The sequence below is a fragment of the Tubulanus polymorphus genome, chromosome 8 (genome assembly GCF_964204645.1).
Source record: "Tubulanus polymorphus chromosome 8, tnTubPoly1.2, whole genome shotgun sequence".
In the NCBI taxonomy this organism is placed as follows: Eukaryota; Metazoa; Nemertea; class Palaeonemertea; order Tubulaniformes; family Tubulanidae; genus Tubulanus; species Tubulanus polymorphus.
This window is the reverse complement of record NC_134032.1, coordinates 2,053,800-2,073,723: the sequence shown is the minus strand read 5'-3', so window position 1 is coordinate 2,073,723 and position 19,924 is coordinate 2,053,800. Positions and strand designations below refer to the sequence as shown.

The 19,924-nt window shown below is 40.1% G+C and overlaps 1 protein-coding gene and 1 long non-coding RNA gene across 6 annotated transcripts in view; both read right to left on the bottom strand.

Moving 5' to 3' along the window:
• Positions 1 to 191: 191 nt before the first annotated feature.
• LOC141910226 (uncharacterized) lies at positions 192 to 1,928 on the bottom strand. The gene is made up of 3 exons (XR_012619875.1): positions 1,869 to 1,928; positions 1,397 to 1,463; positions 192 to 221 (listed from the first exon to the last, which is right to left on the bottom strand). It is a non-coding gene; the product is annotated as an uncharacterized LOC141910226 (long non-coding RNA).
• Positions 1,929 to 2,594: 666 nt separating this feature from the next.
• Positions 2,595 to 19,924, bottom strand: part of LOC141909731 (uncharacterized) — a 41,243-nt gene continuing 23,913 nt past the window's right edge. The window contains exons 17-26 of one of the 5 annotated variants that reach the window (XM_074800324.1): positions 19,109 to 19,159; positions 18,269 to 18,310; positions 17,639 to 17,773; positions 16,544 to 16,606; positions 15,778 to 15,895; positions 8,601 to 8,664; positions 7,377 to 7,514; positions 6,544 to 6,691; positions 5,566 to 5,793; positions 2,595 to 4,786 (exon numbers count right to left, since the gene is read on the bottom strand). In XM_074800324.1, coding sequence (XP_074656425.1) covers positions 4,703 to 4,786; positions 5,566 to 5,793; positions 6,544 to 6,691; positions 7,377 to 7,514; positions 8,601 to 8,664; positions 15,778 to 15,895; positions 16,544 to 16,606; positions 17,639 to 17,773; positions 18,269 to 18,310; positions 19,109 to 19,159 — 1,071 coding nt within the window. In that variant the 3' untranslated portion in view covers positions 2,595 to 4,702. The remainder of the gene's footprint in view (positions 4,787 to 5,565; positions 5,794 to 6,543; positions 6,692 to 7,376; positions 7,515 to 8,600; positions 8,665 to 15,777; positions 15,896 to 16,543; positions 16,607 to 17,638; positions 17,774 to 18,268; positions 18,311 to 19,108; positions 19,160 to 19,924) is intronic. The other 4 variants (XM_074800328.1, XM_074800325.1, XM_074800326.1 and 1 more) reach the window with 4 other exon arrangements.

Sequence of the window (19,924 nt, the reverse complement as noted above, 5' to 3'; positions counted from 1 at the left end):
CCATCAGGTTCGAGTGCCTGCAGAGGGAGGATGGCGCATCGATAGTATTACGCAGACTAGCAGATTAAAGTATACTAACCTTCTTCTAAAGTCGATGGATTTCCCTCCGTTCGTTCGGAGTTCAGGATTCTCATTTTGCGGAATGAATTTAAGACAATTCGCTCCGATCAATTTGGAGAAAGTTCGCAAACGTTCCGTCAGATTCTTTAATTCTTCTGCAGCTGTAGACAGGTTTATTGAAAAGATTGAGAAACAAAAACCGTATTCGGTGATTGAACGAAATTGTGAATTTAGCTGGTGATTTCAAAGCCTAGGGTAACCCAAACCTATTGAGCGTATGACAATACGGAGAGTTCGACATACAGTTGTACTTAGAATATTGTTTTAAGTTAAAAATGTTAAATAAAAGATCGGTGGATATTGAAGTGTTATACTATAGATGTGGTCCGAATCAATGGTGGCTGATTCGGCCACGTTAAGAAAGGATCCTGTAACGGCACCAGGGGTAAAATGCCACTGGTAATAACGCCGGTATTGAAAATGCCAAGGGTGTTTAAGTACCAGATGTAAAAATGCCTCAAGGAAATTTGCACTATATCCCCATACAACAAACTACCTCGTCTCAATCTTCGATCGTAAACTATTCACTTAGATGTTGATTTGATATTTGGCCAGGAGCCAGGATTTCTGCAAGGGGGACCAGGGTATGGCAGGGAGGGCACAAAAGTAATCGCAAGTGCACTAAAGTAATCACGAAGGGCACCCTAATGCGAAAAGGGGGTCTTGTCTTGCTATTTGAGAGGGAATAAATCATTCAAAAATTTCTTCGATCTAGAAATGTATATATCATATCTAAACTTTCCATCAATTTTTTTTCAATCCAACGGTATTCAAAAAAAAGTTTGTATCTAATGACCATCTAGGGCGAATAGTAATATCATGCGTCCAATGTTAATCCACTTCTTCCATGTGCCTGACTTTTCTATAAATTATGGATTCACTTTTTAATTTCATCCAGGTTTGCCTAAGTGTGTGTAGAAAATATATCCTACTGGTATTTTTACCTGTGGCATTTTTAGCACGCCGGATTCCGGTTAACCGTGTCCCAGGTTTTGGTGTAACCTAATATCGGCTACTAAATGACGATCCTTTTATTTTGCATTACAACGATTAAATGAGATCACGATTACCGACGTTCTAATTTCCATTAGAATACAAGGCTTTGAAATGATTTCCCTTTTCCATAGGTATAAGAACATGACGGAAACATGTAAACTATAACTTCAACTGAATGAATTCTACGAATTTAATTTATGGAATCAGTATGCAGGAAATCTACTCAGAAATACCGGCGTTTTTTTGTAAAAAAATTTTTTAAATAAATAATGTGACTCACAGAAATCGGTAGCCAAGTACTCGATCGTTGAATCCTTCCAAAGTTTTTGCGCACCATCAGGATCCCACTAGAATATCAGTCGAGAATCGAAATTGAACCGATTGCCGAGGACCTCAAATCGACCAGCACCGTGTTTGACTTAAATAATTTCATAAATTACCAGTAATATTTAAAGTTTTTCAGTACGCTACTGGTGATGCCGCCATTTACTGATAGACTGAAAGCCTTTTTTACTGTCAGATGCTGTTCATGCCAAGATTGTAGTCTGAATACCGCACGACGTACGGGTTACCCTGACGAACAATGGCTAGATACTGGACTAGCCGGCAATTCCGTTGGTAGTATGACTTCCAATACTTTTGGTGGAAATATTCTTTCTTTCGTGTATTCAGCACATTTTCCTCCGAAACATTTCCGATGTGATTATTAACGATTCTAGTAAAAGTTGCGATTCTGATCGCGGATAACTTACCTGGTAGGTTGAGGCGCAGAGACTGACGAAAACCAAGGCGCCTAAAATCGACGACATCGTTGAGCTCGGTAGAAGAAGTTGCGGACGATTTGACCATTTACGCGGAATAAACTATATTTTTATAGAAGCAATTATCGACATTTTTCGTATCGATAACCGACATAAGTTTCTTTTCACGTTGCGGTGAGTTTTTATTTCCTCTTTGTAAGAGTCCAGCTGCATTCGTAATTAGTTTTGAGTCGAGGGGTTTGAGAAATCGGTTCAGTTGCGGAAGTTCAGAACGATCAGTATTTTTACAGATTTATTCATATATACATAAATTACTATTTGCGATCAACGAACTTAAGCATTCTAGTCTTTGTAAGGGTTCCAGCTGCATTCGTTATTAGGTTTGAGTTGAGAGGTTTGGAAAATAGGTTCAGTTGCGGAAGTTCAGAAAGAGCTATCGTTATTGTTAACAGATTTATTCACTATTCACATACACGTACACAATTACCACCATTTGCGACCGGTTTCTGAAGGGTCTGCGAGTTTTCAGTGCAAAGGAAAATCGATCTAATCTTCGATGCAAATGTGTATCGAAAGACTTGCGCGTACGGCTGTTGTAGGTTTGAGGTTGAGGATAACAAATAAACATTGCAGATACGTTTATTCCGCCACATAATTTATTTATGAACTTGAATATACTTCTAAAAATTGAATATAAAAACTAACGTTGCTACATATTTTGGCTCCCGCTTCACGAAAGGGCCTTAAACCATTATGTTTGAATTGCTGTATACGTGCATGTAAAATAGGCAGAGCCGTAGGGACGGGGAGGGTACTTTTTGACACATTAACATAATTTATTACTACGGTTTTGCATAATTAATTACATGGCCTGCCCCTTTTCTCATTTACTCATATGATACCCTAGCGTAAAAATATCCGTTATGGTCGTATTCATGCATAGCGATATAAAGTTACAGTTTCCAACTTTTCAACAGTTCGTGTGGGTTTTTGATAGATTTCAACCTTCATTTTATGCAGTTTGTACATAAACTTTAGCTTCTATTAATATGCTCTGATCTGTAATCTGTATTTTTACCACGAAACGGAAAGAGAAGACTTATATGATGACGTGGTTCTACGTAGTCGAAGAATTCGCATCCTCCCTCTGCAGGGACTCGAACCTGATGGCATCGCTACACTCAGCCACGGCACGAACCCCTGCATCAGTAGACCGGGTGCGCAGGTACATGCGCAGCTTTCCGAACGAAAACTGGCGGCACCAATCAGATTGCTCGTTGTATAATCGTTGAGGCAAATTTCAAGGAAGAACTATAAATGGGAAAACCCGGGCTAAAATAAAACGTGATTTCTGATTGGCTAAAAATCACATCATCTGAACTGCGCATGTATTGCGCACACGGTCGATTATGGCAGGGTTTCGTGCCGTGGCAATTTCGATGCCATCAGGTTCGAATCCCTGCCGGGGGAGGATGAGAATTCGTTGAAAAGAATGATAGACGTAAACTTTTTCTATACATATACGTGTGCAGATCTCCGTAGTTATAAGACTAAAACTGACAATGAATTTTAGAATGGGAAAGGTATGTTTTCTAATCAAGGACGTGGTCAATAAATGGTCAATATTCCTGATATCCCTCTCCGGTCACCGCTTGCTAGAATTACACAATTTCACCAAGGATTTTTCAAACTTTTCTACACGTGGGGGAATCGGGGCTTCAAACATTTCTTCAATGGCTTCGATTCTTCATTTTACTGTAGGTCTCTGCCCCTCACGATTCGTTCCTACGGCCCAGTTTTACAACAGCTATACCGTCAGGCAACTATTGTATGGATTCAATCCTCACATAACAACAACCGAACTAATACGTAAGCATGGTATCACCACCTCCCGTTCACCAGGTTCAGAAAATGACATTAAATGACATTTTAAAGAATAGATTTCATGATATCAAATTAGCATTTTAAAACAAATGCGATTTAAGTTCATGAAAAAAAACAGAAATCGTATGAATATATACATTTAATCCTATGAATATATTATGCAAATGAGTGTGCTACCGGAGCGAACCAGAAGTTGTCACATCAGAGACGCTACCGGAGCGCGCCAGTAGTTGTCACATCAGAGACGCTACCGGAGCGAGCCAGTAGTTGTCACATCAGAGCCGGCTACCGGAGCGAGCCAGTAGTTGTCACATCAGAGCCCGCTACCGGAGCGAGCCAGTAGTTGTCACATCAGAGCCCGCTACCGGAGCGAGCCAGTAGTTGTCACATCAGAGAGTCCACTACCGGAGCGAGCCAGTAGTTGTCAAATCAGAGAGTCCTCTACCGGAGCGAGCCAGTAGTTGTCACATCAGAGACGCTACCGGAGCGCGCCAGTAGTTGTCACATCAGAGACGCTACCGGAGCGAGCAAGTAGTTGTCACATCAGAGCCGGCTACCGGAGCGAGCCAGTAGTTGTCACATCAGAGCCCGCTACCGGAGCGAGCCAGTAGTTGTCACATCAGAGCCCGCTACCGGAGCGAGCCAGTAGTTGTCACATCAGAGAGTCCACTGCACCGGAGCGAGCCAGTAGTTGTCGAATCAGAGAGTCCTCTACCGGAGCGAGCCAGTAGTTGTCACATCAGAGAGTCCACTACCGGAGCGAGCCAGTAGTTGTCAAATCAGAGCCGGCTCCCGGAGCGCACCAGTAGTTGCCACATCAGAGAGTCAGCTACCGGAGCGAGCCAGTAGTTGTCACAGCAGAGAGTCCACTACCGGAGCGAGCCAGTAGTTGTCACATCAGAGAGTCTGCTACCGGAGCGAGCCAGTCACATCAGAGTCTGCTACGAATCGCTGATGGCTCCGACACTTTTTCTATCGCGCTTCAGACGGGGGACCTTAATCAAGGAGCGAACGTCTTTGGCCGACTGCAAAGAAAATGAAGAAAAAAGCACGTATGAATATCTATGAACGAAATCAGGTCATGAGGGACGTCTTTTCCGGCTGGTGTTCACTGAAATCGACGTTTGGCTCGTTCAGAAACCAGCGCGTATCTAATAAATAGTCGGAAGGATAGGGCCTATATACGGTCATAGCATCCAGTCACAATAGGAAGCCTAGTAATATATAGATAAGTTGAGAAAAAGCTTCTGTTGTGTAAATATGAGCCGTATTACAGTGGAACCTCGTTGACACGAGTACCCGGAGCGAGAGAAAACTGTCGTTACACAGCGAGATTTGTAAAAGATCGACGTCGTTCTCATATTAACGAGGTTTCACTGTAATTGACGAGAAGCTGAATACTAGCCTACTGCGGTAAGCGGGGATACCGTTATAAGCAATGAGGATCGAATAGGCATGTATGTGTTGCACACAGCCCTACAATAAGATGACATCATCTAGGCCAACTGGGCGATCGATTCGCCAGTTGAAGGGCCGCAGTTGCTGGTGACAATTGTGCGGTAGTAGGTTTTCTTATCAGAATCAACAATCTACGATAAGAAATTGTAGTATCTATTTTGACAAACTGAAAAAAAAACCTTTCCATTCTAGCGCGATTCTTGTTCGCTATTGGAACAAGGGGAAAAGGAAAGAGGAAACAGGGTAAGGGCCTACTTTCATTGATTAGATTTGAAAAAAAAACGGTTATAAGAAAAAAAAAATTGGCAAAGATCCAAAAAATACACGACAAACCACGCCCACTTACAGATGTCACCTCCGATTCATCTTTGATCGACGGATCGGCGGTCAAGTTTTGGTTTCCTAGGCGATTATTGATCATGAAAAATTCAGTATCCTCTCGCTTCAGAACCACCGGTTCGTTTGCGGATACGGACTGCAGGTAGCTGAATACGGACGCCGAACCGGATCCATCGGGACCGGGCCCGCAGTTGGAATTAGTTTCGTATTGTTCCCTCGTCGGTGCGTCTTGAGTCTTAGAAAAGAAAATGCGAGAGAGAGCTCAGTGATTATCTGAAAGCCTCTAGCCAGAAGAGATTATATGTAAGATTATATGTAATGTCTGCTATTGTATCAAATGGCGGGTTTTCTTAAGGTACGTAATATTCGAGCTATTCAAAGCGATATTATTTCTTTGTTTAGTAAGTACGTGCGTTATTACTACCTTCGAGTTTTCCACAAGAGGCGGACAACACCACAGTAACTGCCGGAATTAGAATCACGTGCGTTATCAATTATAGCATCATTATTAATTTGTGTTATCAATAAATAGCAGGCTCAAGCTAACTGAGATCAACTTTTGAGATTTGGTCCCACTGTCAGATTCCGGAGGCTGATAACTAGTCAGTTAACAAATTATGATTCTGTTCCGAGGACGTCATGGCAAATAACTAGATCAAGGTTCTTCAAGCCGAATTTTTGAATCATGTAGCACCATCATGGCCCTGTTTTTGTAATTTTCAATGATCAAATCCGTTCGAAAGATTCTATTCCTTCTCATTCGATCAGTATATCATTATGTACATTACGTCCACCAAGCAAATCATAAATGATATCGTAAAAGATTCAACTGATCTGGATTAAGCTGGGTCTAGTTCGCCACATTTTGATCCAATGTGCTTGTTGGCTTGTTTTGAGGCGGGGATCGAAAGCAATCTAAGAAGACATTCTGTTTAACCCCTTTTCAACGAGGAATAAGGTGTTTGTTTCTGTTCTGAAAATTTACCACTGGTTTGAACTTCGCGTCCTTCTTATTTTTATTCTGCGCGGCGCCCAAACTCTTGCCCATGATTGGGTCCAGCCCGACCAATCGGCTTACGTTCGGTATCGACGTCACGCCGTTTCCGTATCGCTGATTGGCTGATAGTGGTCCGCTGAAATTTACATATGCAAATTTCTAGATACATATAAGGTATTATTACCGGTATCGCGAGTAAAGGCAGTGAAATACTAGAATAACGCTCTGAACTTAGAGTCGAAATCAAAATTATCATAAAATCGAGGAACGAGACGTTGAAGTGGCACAAATTCCACTTGTGGCAAGTGAGGGTCCACCGGGTCCTCTTTTGGTAAATTTATTTCGTTTGAACATCACACATTTCATCGAAGAAAAACTATGCTAAAAACACGAGTAAGAACGTGAATGTTTTATCCTTCTTCCAAGGCTCGTTTAGTAAAATTCGGATGGTGAGTTTAGAAATCCGGTTCGAAGTAATTGAATTGATACTCAACTCTAAATGTTGACTAGTATTGTAAAACTAGTAGTACCCCCCCCCCCCCAAACCCTTCTCCCCATTTAAACTAAAACTTCAAATAAAACCATTTGAAAAAAAGATTGATGACCATTGATGAAAGGTTGTATTATAACAGGGGGAAGGGTACGAATTTAGTTGAAATCGCCCACGCTCTTGTGTCCTTGCTGTATATGACTTGTAACATTGGCGTCTTTAAATCGTGGGTAAAAATTACCGGTGCTGTCATCACTTAGCTCTGAATTTTTTCAATAATGCGTCAAATAACCCTTTGACTGTAAATGGCGACGAGAGATTGGCCACTTACACGTTGCTGTCCATCCGGGCATGCGCCAGAGCGCTGTAGGTTGTATATGGTGTTTGCATTGTGGTCATTCGTCGATGGAGCATCATTTCGTGGTTTAGATTTTCGTCGTCTGAAGTTTCGCTTTCGCCTTCGCTGATGCTGAAACGATTGACATAAACTATTTAGATATCTAACAAGATGTTGGCCTTTTTGAATATTTTCGGGGGTCTCGATGTTTCATTAGCGGATTTATCGTTGTTCCTTTATCCTACTAATACAATGAGTATTTTTCTCAACCCGCTGAGCGCCACTCAAGGCATTATTAGCCCGTTTGGTTACCTAAACACGCTGCTAGAACCGCCAGAAACAAAGATGGCGGACGTCCGCGGCTAAATGCAATACCGCAGTGCCGGGGGTCGTATAGAAAAATCTCTGGCGAGATCAAATCCAAATTCAGAGCATATTAGCAAAAACCGTAGGAAAGGGCAAGTACTCGTAATAAATAACGCGTAAAATTATAATTTCCTTTTAATGTTATATTGAACTACGCGACCGTTATATACCGATGTTCGAGTTGTTTACGAACAGGAAGACCACGGTTCATTTCCCTATCCGCACTGTTCTGTACTCGACACGATTGAAAGCCGGGTGGATTGGTTGTCGAGTTTTATCGCAGAAAGAACGTGTAATCCGGAATACATTCGCATTTGCGCGTACGATTAAAGCTACCAACTCTTTCATTACCGCGAACTCGCAATCGAATCGCGACCAGTCGTAGAAATACAAAATTCGGAATTCAAGAAAGAGAATTTTCGATTTTCTAATTTCATGATTTTTTCAATCGGCGGAAAATGAAAAAGACGCTTACGCAGGGAAATGCATATGCAAGAACGAGTTTATTCGAAACCTCTCTTTTTTTCAAGTTCTCCACAAAAAGAGGCTGGGTATATATCGTAATCGGGATGATGGTACTGTTACCTTCAGTCTTGGCTGATGTCAATAACAATATGATTAGTGAATGGACGTGTTGATATATTAGCAGAACCAATGGAAGATTAAAACAAGCAAAATTTAGAATAAACAAATGATGACAAGAGGAAATTGATGATTATTCTTCTTCGAGATTTTTCGAAATATTTACAAATTAACAAACTAATTCAATGTGGAATGAATCTAATTTTGGTGGTTTATCTTTTTAGTGGTTGTCAACAGACCACGCTCACCTCCCAAAATATCCATGTTTACCTGTTATTCGGTACATCGCTGTTGAGCTGCGAAGACATTCTCACTAGAGGGCGCATTCCATCATCTGTTCATGAAATGCAAAAGAAATGTTCTAAGAACCTACTTATCAGGACGGATAGGTTTGAATAAGTTGTGTGTGAGAAACCAGCACAATTTCTACGAAATAAATATTAATAACAAAACAATAGGTCTTTTCCCGAATTGTCCGAATGTTTCGAAGATCTGAGAAACAGCTTAGCGCTTTGTGTATGGTAAAATGCAGGGTAAAATATAAAATCCTTCGATTAGAACTTCCGTGGTTCTTGGGGGACTTGTGAGGCAGAGAAGTCATATTTTTGAGCGCCCTAAATCGTTTCAACGAACAAAAATGATTCACAATTTCAAGTGCTCGATTTTGGGCGATGAACTTAAAAAGAAAATACACGAATTCAACTACGATTTTAAGCTTATCATCATCACTACATCCGCAATCTAAAGAACAAATATGAATACACCATGAATTGATAAGATACGACGGCTATGTATTCTGCTGGGTTTGGTGCCTGGCTCATAAACCCTTCGCCTCTTATGAATATTATAGCACTTTTGGCGATGTGACAAGTTCGTTAGTCCCTGGAAACTGATTATTGTAATACATGGTTTAGAGAGATGGTGTAGTTCAAATGGAATTCAATATCTTTCAAACCTAAAAGCAAATCAATTTCGCTAAAATACCTTATATTCTATGAAGAGATGCATACATTATAACTATTTCTAGATTTATCGACGCATTAGCGAGGATTTTAATGCATCCCTCAACCGCAACGTTGTTTTATTGGCAAATGGATTCGGATTTAAGAGGTGCTAATGGACCGACCAAAGTGGCTTTCAAAATATCTCTGTAAGCGATAATTACGTTCGTAGCATAAGCCTCAGGAAGATGACAGTTAAAACTGGTACAAACTCGACCGATGAAACCGTGGCGCGTCACGCGTTTCTATCTGAAACGTGGCAGAACGCAGTTTGGTACACGTTCAATATTTACATCTATTTCTGGATGGTGACCGGTGTTACGGGAGGTATACTGTCCATAGTCGTCCTGTACCGGCTGCGTCGCACGATAGACGCGTGCACCTTCCAGTATCTGGTACCGCTAGCTTTCTCCGATTCGATTTTTGTCGTCACTTTTTCGTTAAAATCTCTGGAACGAATTCATATCGTGGCCGGCGATGCGCACGGCCGTTACGTGTTCTACGCCGTTAATGAAGTCACGTGCAAACTGGGAATGGTGCTCATCAATTTCGGAATCAAAAACTCTTCGTGGATTCTGTTGTGTTTTGCTGTAGAACGCAGTATGGCTGTAGTGGTTCCTTTGCGCATCGGAAGACTGGTGACCCGGGAGCGACGCCGGAATCTTGTCGTATCCGTGTTTCTTTACTATGCCGTAACGGAAGGCGCTCAGGGCGTCAATTACCACGTTAAAACCATAGGACATAACTTGAAAAATTGCCAGACGAATACCGCCTCAGAAATCATAGCACAAATAATCGCAATCTATTCTTACATGACGATGACTATAATTCCTTGGATTGGTTTGATATTTTCGACGGTTTTGATCGCTACTCAATTCGCCAGACGAGATGTCCAATTCAAAAACGCGAACACTTCCGATCAGGAACGCAGATGCGTGCGCAATCTAATTAGCATAATCATCGGCTTTTTCGTATTTAACGGGCCGAACACGGTACTAAACCTTGTCAACTATTCTAGCGATAAACTGAGGCATTTACCAAATGAAATAAGCCATTTGATGAACCTTATCGGGGGCGTCTTAATGGTCACAAACAGCGCTATAAATTTCTTCATATATATCGTGAATTTGAAGTCGTTTCGTGAAGAACTGGTCCGGATAATGAAGCCATAAGAACCGAGGTACCTTAGGGCGATTAGGGCGTTACTATAATGCAACCTGGGACCAGTTCCACAGTTGTGAGTTAAGATTTGACTCTGAGTTAACTCATTGCAAATTAACTCACTTTAACTCTGAGTTAACACTAACTCAGAACTGTGGAACTGGATCCTGAGATAAGATTTTGACCCTGAGTTAACGCATTGAAAATGAACTAATTTTAACTCAAAGTTAACTCTAACTCACAACCGTGGAACTGGGACCTAGAAACCTGCCTGTTGGCTGGGAAAGAGGTATTTCAGTGCTACGTACTTTTCACACATGTGACCATTTGTGAATTCCAAATGAATTAAGTGTCCGGAGCTGCCCTTAACGGAGAATGAAAAAAAACTATCGAAACAAAAACAAAAAACTTATCAAAACCATTGAAAACGATAGGACAAATAGGTTATGTGAGAAACCAGAATAAATTCTACAAAATACACATAAAAATGTGACACTGAGGTTTTTACACGGACTGTCTAAATTATTCGAAGATCTAAAAAACAGCTTAGCATTAATCAAAATTACCAATCTATCAAAATATTTGAAAAGAAATCAACGTTTGGAGCATGAAATCTAGACAATATGATTTGCCGGGCTGATCGAATGTCCATGACGGTAAAATCTAGAAAATATGAAATCCTTCTTATATTAGAACTTTCGTGGTTCTTGGGTAGATTTGTGAGGCGGACAAGTCACGTGCCCTTAATCGTTTCAACAAACTTAAATGATTCACAATCTGAAGTAATCTATTTTGCGTGATAAACTTTCGACAAAAAATTACACGAATTCAACTACGATGTTAGACTTATCATCATCAGTACATCGTCAAACTGAACAACATCTTTCCTAGAAATCGGAGTCGTTATTTCTAATGAATAAATACTCCATGAATTGATAGGATATGACGGCCATGTTTTCTGCTGGGTTTGAGGCAAGGCTCATGTCGCCTCTTAAGATACGATCGCGCTTTTCGGGATGGGACGAGTTCTTGAAAGTTAAAGTCCCAGGTAACTGATTATTCTATAGATGATTTACGTAGAAGAGATGGTGTAGTTCAAATGGAATTCAATATCTTCCAAACCTAAAAGCGAATAATATTCGCTAAAATACCTTATATTCTATAAATAGATGCATACATTATAACTATTTCTAGATTTATTGACGCATTAGCGAGGATTTTAATGCATCCTTACCTGCAACGTTGTTTTATTAGCAAATGGATTCGGTTTCAGGAGGTGCTAATGGGCCGACCAAAGAGGCTTTCAAAATATCCCTGTAAGCGATATAATTACGTACACCGGAATGGCTTAAACCTCAGGAAGATGACATCTAAAACTGGTGCAAACTCGACCGATGAAACCGTGGCGCGTCACGCGTTTCTATCCGAAACGTGGCAGAACGCAGTTTGGTACACGTTCAATATTTACATCTATTTCTGGATGGTGACCGGTGTTACGGGAGGTATACTGTCCATAGTCGTCATGATCCGGCTGCGTCGCACGATAGACGCGTGCACCTTCCAGTATCTGGTACCGCTAGCTTTCTCCGATTCGATTTTTGTCGTCACTTTTTCGTTAAAGTCTCTGGAACGAATTCATATCGTCGCCGGCGATGCTCACGGCCGTTACGTGTTCTACGCCGTTAATGAAGTCACGTGCAAACTGGGAATGGTGCTCATCAATTTCGGAATCAAAAACTCTTCGTGGATTCTGTTGTGTTTTGCTGTAGAACGCAGTATGGCTGTAGTGGTTCCTTTGCGCATCGGAAGACTGGTGACCCGGGAGCGACGCCGGAATCTTGTCGTATCCGTGTTTCTTTACTATGCCGTAACGGAAGGCGCTCAGGGCGTCAATTAACACGTTAAAACCATAGGACATAACTTGAAAAATTGCCAAACAAACACCGCCTCAGAAATCATAGCACAAATAATCGCAATCTATTCTTACATGACGATGACTATAATTCCTTGGATTGGTTTGATATTTTCGACGGTTTTGATCGCTACTCAATTCGCCAGACGAGATGTCCAATTCAAAAACGCGAACACTTCCGATCAGGAACGCAGATGCGTGCGCAATCTAATTAGCATAATCATCGGCTTTTTCATATTTAACGGGCCGAACACGGTACTAAACCTTGTCAACTATTCTAGCGATAAACTGAGGCATTTACCAAATGAAATTAGCCATTTGATGAACCTTATCGGGGGCGTCTTAATGGTCACAAACAGCGCTATAAATTTCTTCATATATATCGTGAATTTAAAGTCATTTCGTGAAGAACTGGTCCGGATAATGAAGCCATAAGAACCGAGGTACCTTAGGGCGATTAGGGCGTTACTATAATGCAACCTGGGACCAGTTCCACAGTTGTGAGTTAAGATTTGACTCAGAGTTAACTCATTGAAAATTAACTCACTTTAACTCTGAGTTAACACTAACTCAGAACTGTGGAACTGGATCCTGAGATAAGATTTTGACCCTGAGTTAACGCATTGAAAATGAACTAATTTTAACTCTAACTCACAACCGTGGAACTGGGACCTGGACACGAGCCTGTTGGCTGAGAAAGAGGGATTTCAGTGCTACGTACTTTTCACACATGTGACCATTTGTGAATCCCAAATGAATAAAGTGTCCGGAGCTGCCCTTAACGGAGAATGAAAAAAAAACTATCGAAACAAAAACAAAAAACTTATCAAAACCATTGAAAACGATAGGACAAATAGGTTATGTGAGAAACCAGAATAATTCCTACAAAATAAACATAAAAAATGTGACACTGAGGTTTTTGCGCGGACTGTCTAAATTATTCAAAGATCTAAAAAACAACTTAGCGCTAATGTAAATTACCAATCTATCAAAATATTTAAAAAGAAATCAACGTTTGGAGCATGAAATCTAGACAATATGATTTGCCGGGCTGGTCGAATGTCCATGACGGTAAAATCTAGAAAATATGAAATCCTTCTTCAATTAGAACTTTCGTGGTTCTTGGGTAGATTCGTGAGGCGGATAAGTCACGTGCCCTTAATCGTTTCAACAAACTTAAATGATTCACAATCTGAAGTAATCTATTTTGCGTGATAAACTTTCGACAAAAAATTACACGAATTCAACTACGATGTTAGACTGATCATCATCCGTACATCGTCAAACTGAACAACAAATATATTTCCTAGAAATCGGAGTCGTTATTTCTAATGAATAAATACCCCATGAATTGATAGGATATGACGGCCATGTTTTCTGCTGGGTTTGAGGCAAGGCTCATGTCGCCTCTTAAGATACGATCGCGCTTTTCGGGATGGGACGAGTTCTTGAAAGTTATAGTCCCAGGTAACTGATTATTCTATAGATGATTTACGTAGAAGAGATGGTGTAGTTCAAATGGAATTCAATATCTTCGTAACATAAATGCGAATAATATTCGCTAAAATACCTTATATTCTATAAATAGATGCATCTATAAATAGATGCATATATTATAACTATTTCTAGATTTATTGACGCATTAGCGAGGATTTTAATGCATCCTTACCTGCAACGTTGTTTTATTAGCAAATGGATTCGGTTTCAGAAGGTGCTAATGGACCGACCAGAAAGGCTTTCAAAATATCCCTATAAGCGATATAATTACGTACACCGGAATGGCATAAACTTCAGGAAGATGACAGTTAAAACTGATACAAACTCGACCGATGAAACCGAGGCGCGTCACGCGTTTCTATCTGAAACGTGGCAGAACGCAGTTTGGTACACGTTCAATATTTACATCTATTTCTGGATGGTGACCGGTGTTACGGGAGGTATACTGTCCATAGTCGTCCTGTACCGGCTGCGTCGCACGATAGACGCGTGCACCTTCCAGTATCTGGTACCGCTTGCTTTCTCCGATTCGATTTTTGTCGTCACTTTTTCGTTAAAGTCACTGGAAAAAATTCATATCGTCGCCGGCGATGCGCACGGCCGTTACGTGTTCTACGCCGTTAATGAAGTCACGTGCAAACTGGGAATGGTGCTCATCAATTTCGGAATCAAAAACTCTTCGTGGATTCTGTTGTGTTTTGCCGTAGAACGCAGTATGGCTGTAGTGGTTCCTTTGCGCATCGGAAGACTGGTGACCCGGGAGCGACGCCGGAATCTTGTCGTATCCGTGTTTCTTTACTACGCCGTAACGGAAGGCGCTCGGGGCATCACTTACCACGTTAAAACCATAGGACATAACTTGAAAAATTGCCAGACGAATACCGCCTTAGGAATCATAGCACAAATAATCGTAATCTATTCTTACACGACGATGACTATAATTCCTTGGATTGGCTTGATATTTTCGACGGTTTTGATCGCTACTCAGTTCGCCAGACGAGATGTCCAATTCAAAAACGCGAACACTTCCGATCAGGAACGCAGATGCGTGCGCAATCTGATTTGCATAATCATCGCCTTTTTCGTATTGAACGGGCCGAACACGGTACGAAACTTGATCAATTATTCTAGCGATAAACTGAGGCAGTTACCAAATGAAATGAGACATTTGATGAACCTTATCGGGGGCGTTTTAATGGTCACAAACAGTGCTATAAATTTCTTCATATATATCGCGAATTTGAAGTCATTTCGTGAAGAACTGGTCCGGATAATGAAGCCATGAGAACCGAGGTACCGAAGATTAGGGTGTTACTATGCAACCTGGGTCCAGTTCCACAGTTGTGAGTTACGATTTAATTCTGAGTTAACTCATTGAAAATTAACTAACTTTTTTTTCAAGTGTCCGGGGCTGCCCTTACCGGAAAATGAAAAAAACAAAAACAAAAGAATTGTCAAAATGATTGGAGATGATGGATTCGAGTTAGGGGCAGCTTTCTGTACGAATTCATCGGACGAAAATAGAATCTGATAAGTTTTACTCAAATAATGAATTTGTTTGATGTCATAATTGACAAGTAGAAAAGCTGTTTCCCTGAAGTCCGTTGTAAAAGGAGGCCGTGGTAAAGTAACCAGAATGTTCAACTAGGTATTGAGGACTGAGCCATGTATGTATGTCAGGAGGATGGCAGATTGATAGATAAACAGCTACCTAAAATTAGTCTAAAAAATGACCTATTTCATCTTCAGGCTTTACCTCAAAACAATCAGATTTCAACCATGCTGACTATGCCAGATATCCAGTTGAAATCTAAGAAAAGCGCTGGTTGAAGTCGGTGAGTGTTTACCAAATATTTTTTGCGAAGTTGATATGTACCTTTACTATGTATAGTTGGTTGATAGTTCAGTCCTAGTAGAGTCTGAGCCACGTTCGCAGTTCCCGCGTCGTTTGCCTGTTGCAGACGATCTCGTAGTTCGTCTTGAGACTTTTGCAGCTGAAAAAATTTAAAATCGTTAAAAATCGTTGCAACCGCAAAACACAATAATTAGTAAGTACTTCACTAGATTGGATGGCGGTATTAGCACATGGCCCACCAAAAACCAGTTTACACAAAATCTACTACTAAAATAGGATTTTTTAAGGTTGCCACAAATTCTAGTTTGCGACAAGTTGTGGATTTCCTCCAATTATGAAATAACATTGACAAACGCAGGTTCAAATTTGATTTCTTTTCTTAAGCGAAGGGTTGGAATCATGAATGAAGGCATTGAAGCTTAAATGCGAATTGTTTCATCGCTTGGGGGATGAATCTGACCCATTACCCCTTACCAATCACAGGGACTTGTGACATGAAGTTGGGCGTCCAATAACTATGTGATAATAATACATTATTTCCACAAGAAATTGTAAAAAATCTTATATTTATAAAGGATGTTCCAATATCACTGGTAGGTGCTCATTCAAAGCAAGGTTGCTATCTGAAGTTTGTAAATAGGTACCGCCGATAGTTGGTCCCTAGTAGCCTTTTGGACCCTAACTGTGATACCGATAAGGTAAATTCCGTCCCCAGACCCACATGAAACCAAAACCTGGAAGCTTCACCGCCTGTTCCCTCCGATGTAGGATATGATAAAACGCTTACAAAGTAAAGTTCAGTTTCGCGCTGTTTCGCCTCTTCCATTCTCCTCCGCATTTCATGCATTCTCTATAAAAAAAGGAATTACTGCTATAATTGATGAAATTAAATCGAGACACTTCAAGCAACTTTTAAACGTTCACCTCGAAGACCTTTAATTAAATATATTTTGTTATGGAATCATAATGTGTTAATGATATTTTTACGTTTTTGTCATGATCTATCTATCTATCTATTTATTTTTTTTTCTTTCTATAAATTCTCTTTGTTTTGTTTCTTTTTCTTTATCTTGTTCTCTTTGTTTGTTTGTTTTTTTTTTCTTTTGTTAGTTTTTTTTCCATTTTGTAACTCAGGAGGGCGGTACATAACACAAGCACCAAGCTTCTTTGTAACCGTCCTCGCTGGTTTGTTCTTACATTCTAAAAAATGTACATATTATATAACCTACTGTATGAATATATAATGTGAAAACAATCGCAGTAAATATAGTTATTAATATGATATATTATTCAGATTAGAGTGAATGAATCATTCCGCACATAATTCCATAGTTTTGAGCTAAAATCTGACTCAAGGGCACCTGACTGGCCTCCTGGTGATTGTAGGACCACTGTGATCTTGCTTACTGAAAATCCTCGTGCAAGTGCGTGAAAATTTTCAACCCGAACGCTCGAATTGTCAACAACTACTGAAGTTGATTTCACACAAAAAAAACAGATTTTGGACTATACGTGCATTATATGTAATGCACTAACACTTATTAGGTGTTTCCGTTTAGTTATAAATGATTTCCGGTCATATTACAGAATTGCGTCGTAGGATACTATGACTCAAGCTATAGTTAATTAAAGTGTTATTGTCGACCATCCTTGATTCTGTGGGTTGGAAAATGGCCGTGGAGACGATGTCGTTCATCACAGAGGCGTGGGTCGACAACAGGCGTGGGCAGTTGCCCGTAAGTAACCAAGGAAGCGAAAGGTGGACGCGGCAAAGTACCGGCATATGCTCCCGCGATAGTCTTATTGATATATTCTAGTAGTTATGGATGTTAAAGCTAGAAATGATAATCTGCTATCATAAATCTTTCGATGTTTCACGTACCCTTGTAGCCCGTTCGATGCTTCTCTCGTGCGAGAAACAGGGAATTCCGTTGTTTTTGCGGCCCTCGTATTTACTGATAAACAGCGGGTACGTGGGCACCAGTTGGTTCATTTTCTTGTTGCGCCTCGGTTGAGTCTGCGGTTGCGTGAAAAAGATAAACGACGAAATGTAATTTCATTAAGAAACGGAAAATGATGAAATTACTTTATTTTTAAGTTACTATTGACAAAAAAAATTGTCTAGTGGAAATGTTTTTATTAAAGGTTCTAAGCATTTTCTGGTCAATCCTCATTGTGGACGAGTTTCCCGGGGATGATGATGGAAACTTGTCAAATTCTAAAGGAAAATATCTTGGCCGGATTAGATGCAAGGACATGGAAACTTCAGTGTGGACAGACGGACAGACCATGACGAAGGACGGGATGAATTCAGCATGCGCCTCACAACGCGTTGTAAGGGCATAAAAATCCACCGTTCTCTAAATTACTAATGGCTTGTCCTCCCAGAAGGGAGTAGATTTTTCTATTTGTCTAAGTGCTCTAAAGTCTCACACGCAAACAAAACAGCAATAAAACAAGGTGAGGTCCACAAAACAGCACAACAATAACAACACGTATATAGAAAACTTACCCGAAAACAACCGTCATATACCAATGAGTAAAAGCAATTCGGCTGAATTTAAAAAGCAAAGTTTACTACATTATCTTATAGAATGTTCTATTTTTCTAATCTGATATATTTGAGAAAGGCAGAAAATAGTCTATGTGATGAGAATGTCCTTGAATTTAGCAAAAGCGACAGTTAGAAAGTTAAATGAGTGCATTTGTTAAATTAGGGCAATTCAAGGCCTTGATTCTTGTAATAGGTAAAACCGACTATTTTTCTATCTCTAGCTTGTGAAATTGACAAATCTTTCCATGGAGAAAAATGCTTTTGAAAGATGGCTTTTGAAACTGTTTGTGAAGCTGCGCCCTATTCGTCTATTTCACCCAAACTATCGGTTTCTCATTACGGACAAACGGAGCTACAATCGTTATTTTACTCCGGGCAAATTGAAATCCCCAAAATGAAATGAGGTTTTTTGGAAAATCGTATTTCGGAACCAGAAGTAAGAAATGTTCAGGCGCATCTGATTGGTCGATTAGCTCGGATACGACGTCTAGATACTGACCAATCGGAGACACGCAAATCGATCGGTACTGGTTCTGATTGGTCGATTAACGAAGATACGACGTCAAGATACTGACCAATCAGAAACACGCAAACCAATCGGTACTGGTTCTGATTGGTCGATTAGCGAAGATACGACGTCAAGATACTGACCAATCAGCGAAAGACAAAACAATCGGAACTGGTTCTGATTGGTCGATTAGCAGACTTATCAGAGAACATGCTCTTATTTCTAGTGTTACGAAGAATAGCCAAAATAACACGTTAAAGCGTCACCAAGCGGGTTTGTAATGAACTAACCGGCTTGTCAGAAGGATCAGCTGGCGGAAGGAGAGGCGGCATTGTATTTATCTGAAAAAGTTCCATAACGTATTTTCAATAAATCGATATCACACGAAGAACCTTCGTTAACATGTTGTCTCGTGTGTTAGAATATAGAAATGATAATAGATTATATTAGATACTAGATAACGAAGACGAAGAATCAAAATAAACTAAAATAAAAGTAAAGCTAATAATGTAATACGTTTAAGTAGTGCATGAATATAGTTAAAGAAACTGGTTATTTCCGAAATTTCGATTTATGTATTCGTTGAATGCGGATTTAGATTATATACTGAATTGAATCTCTCTTTTGACCACAAACTTTCCATTTTTTCCCTAAGCCCGGTTGACGTCGGCGAACAGCTTATGTTCGATCCTGCTTTACAATCAAGTTTTTAACCGATCTAATTTATGATTATTTATGGGAGGATTCTTTGTGTTTTCCTCATGCAGGTCAGGCCAGGCCAGTCCCACCCTACCGTCTTCATATTTGACCGGTTTCCCCCGTAACTTGGTATGTAGATTATCCGGACGGCTAGTAATACCCCCAGTATATAGACCGAGGTTATTACTAGAGTTTATCACCAGTTCATAATCATGCAGCGTTACAAATTATTTCATATAGTTCATAAGGGAACGAAGCTTCCCAAAATGAATGATAACCGAGTATCTATATATATATATATATATATATATATATATATATATATATATATATATATATATATATATATATATATATATATATATATATATATATATATATATATATATATATATATATACCTATAT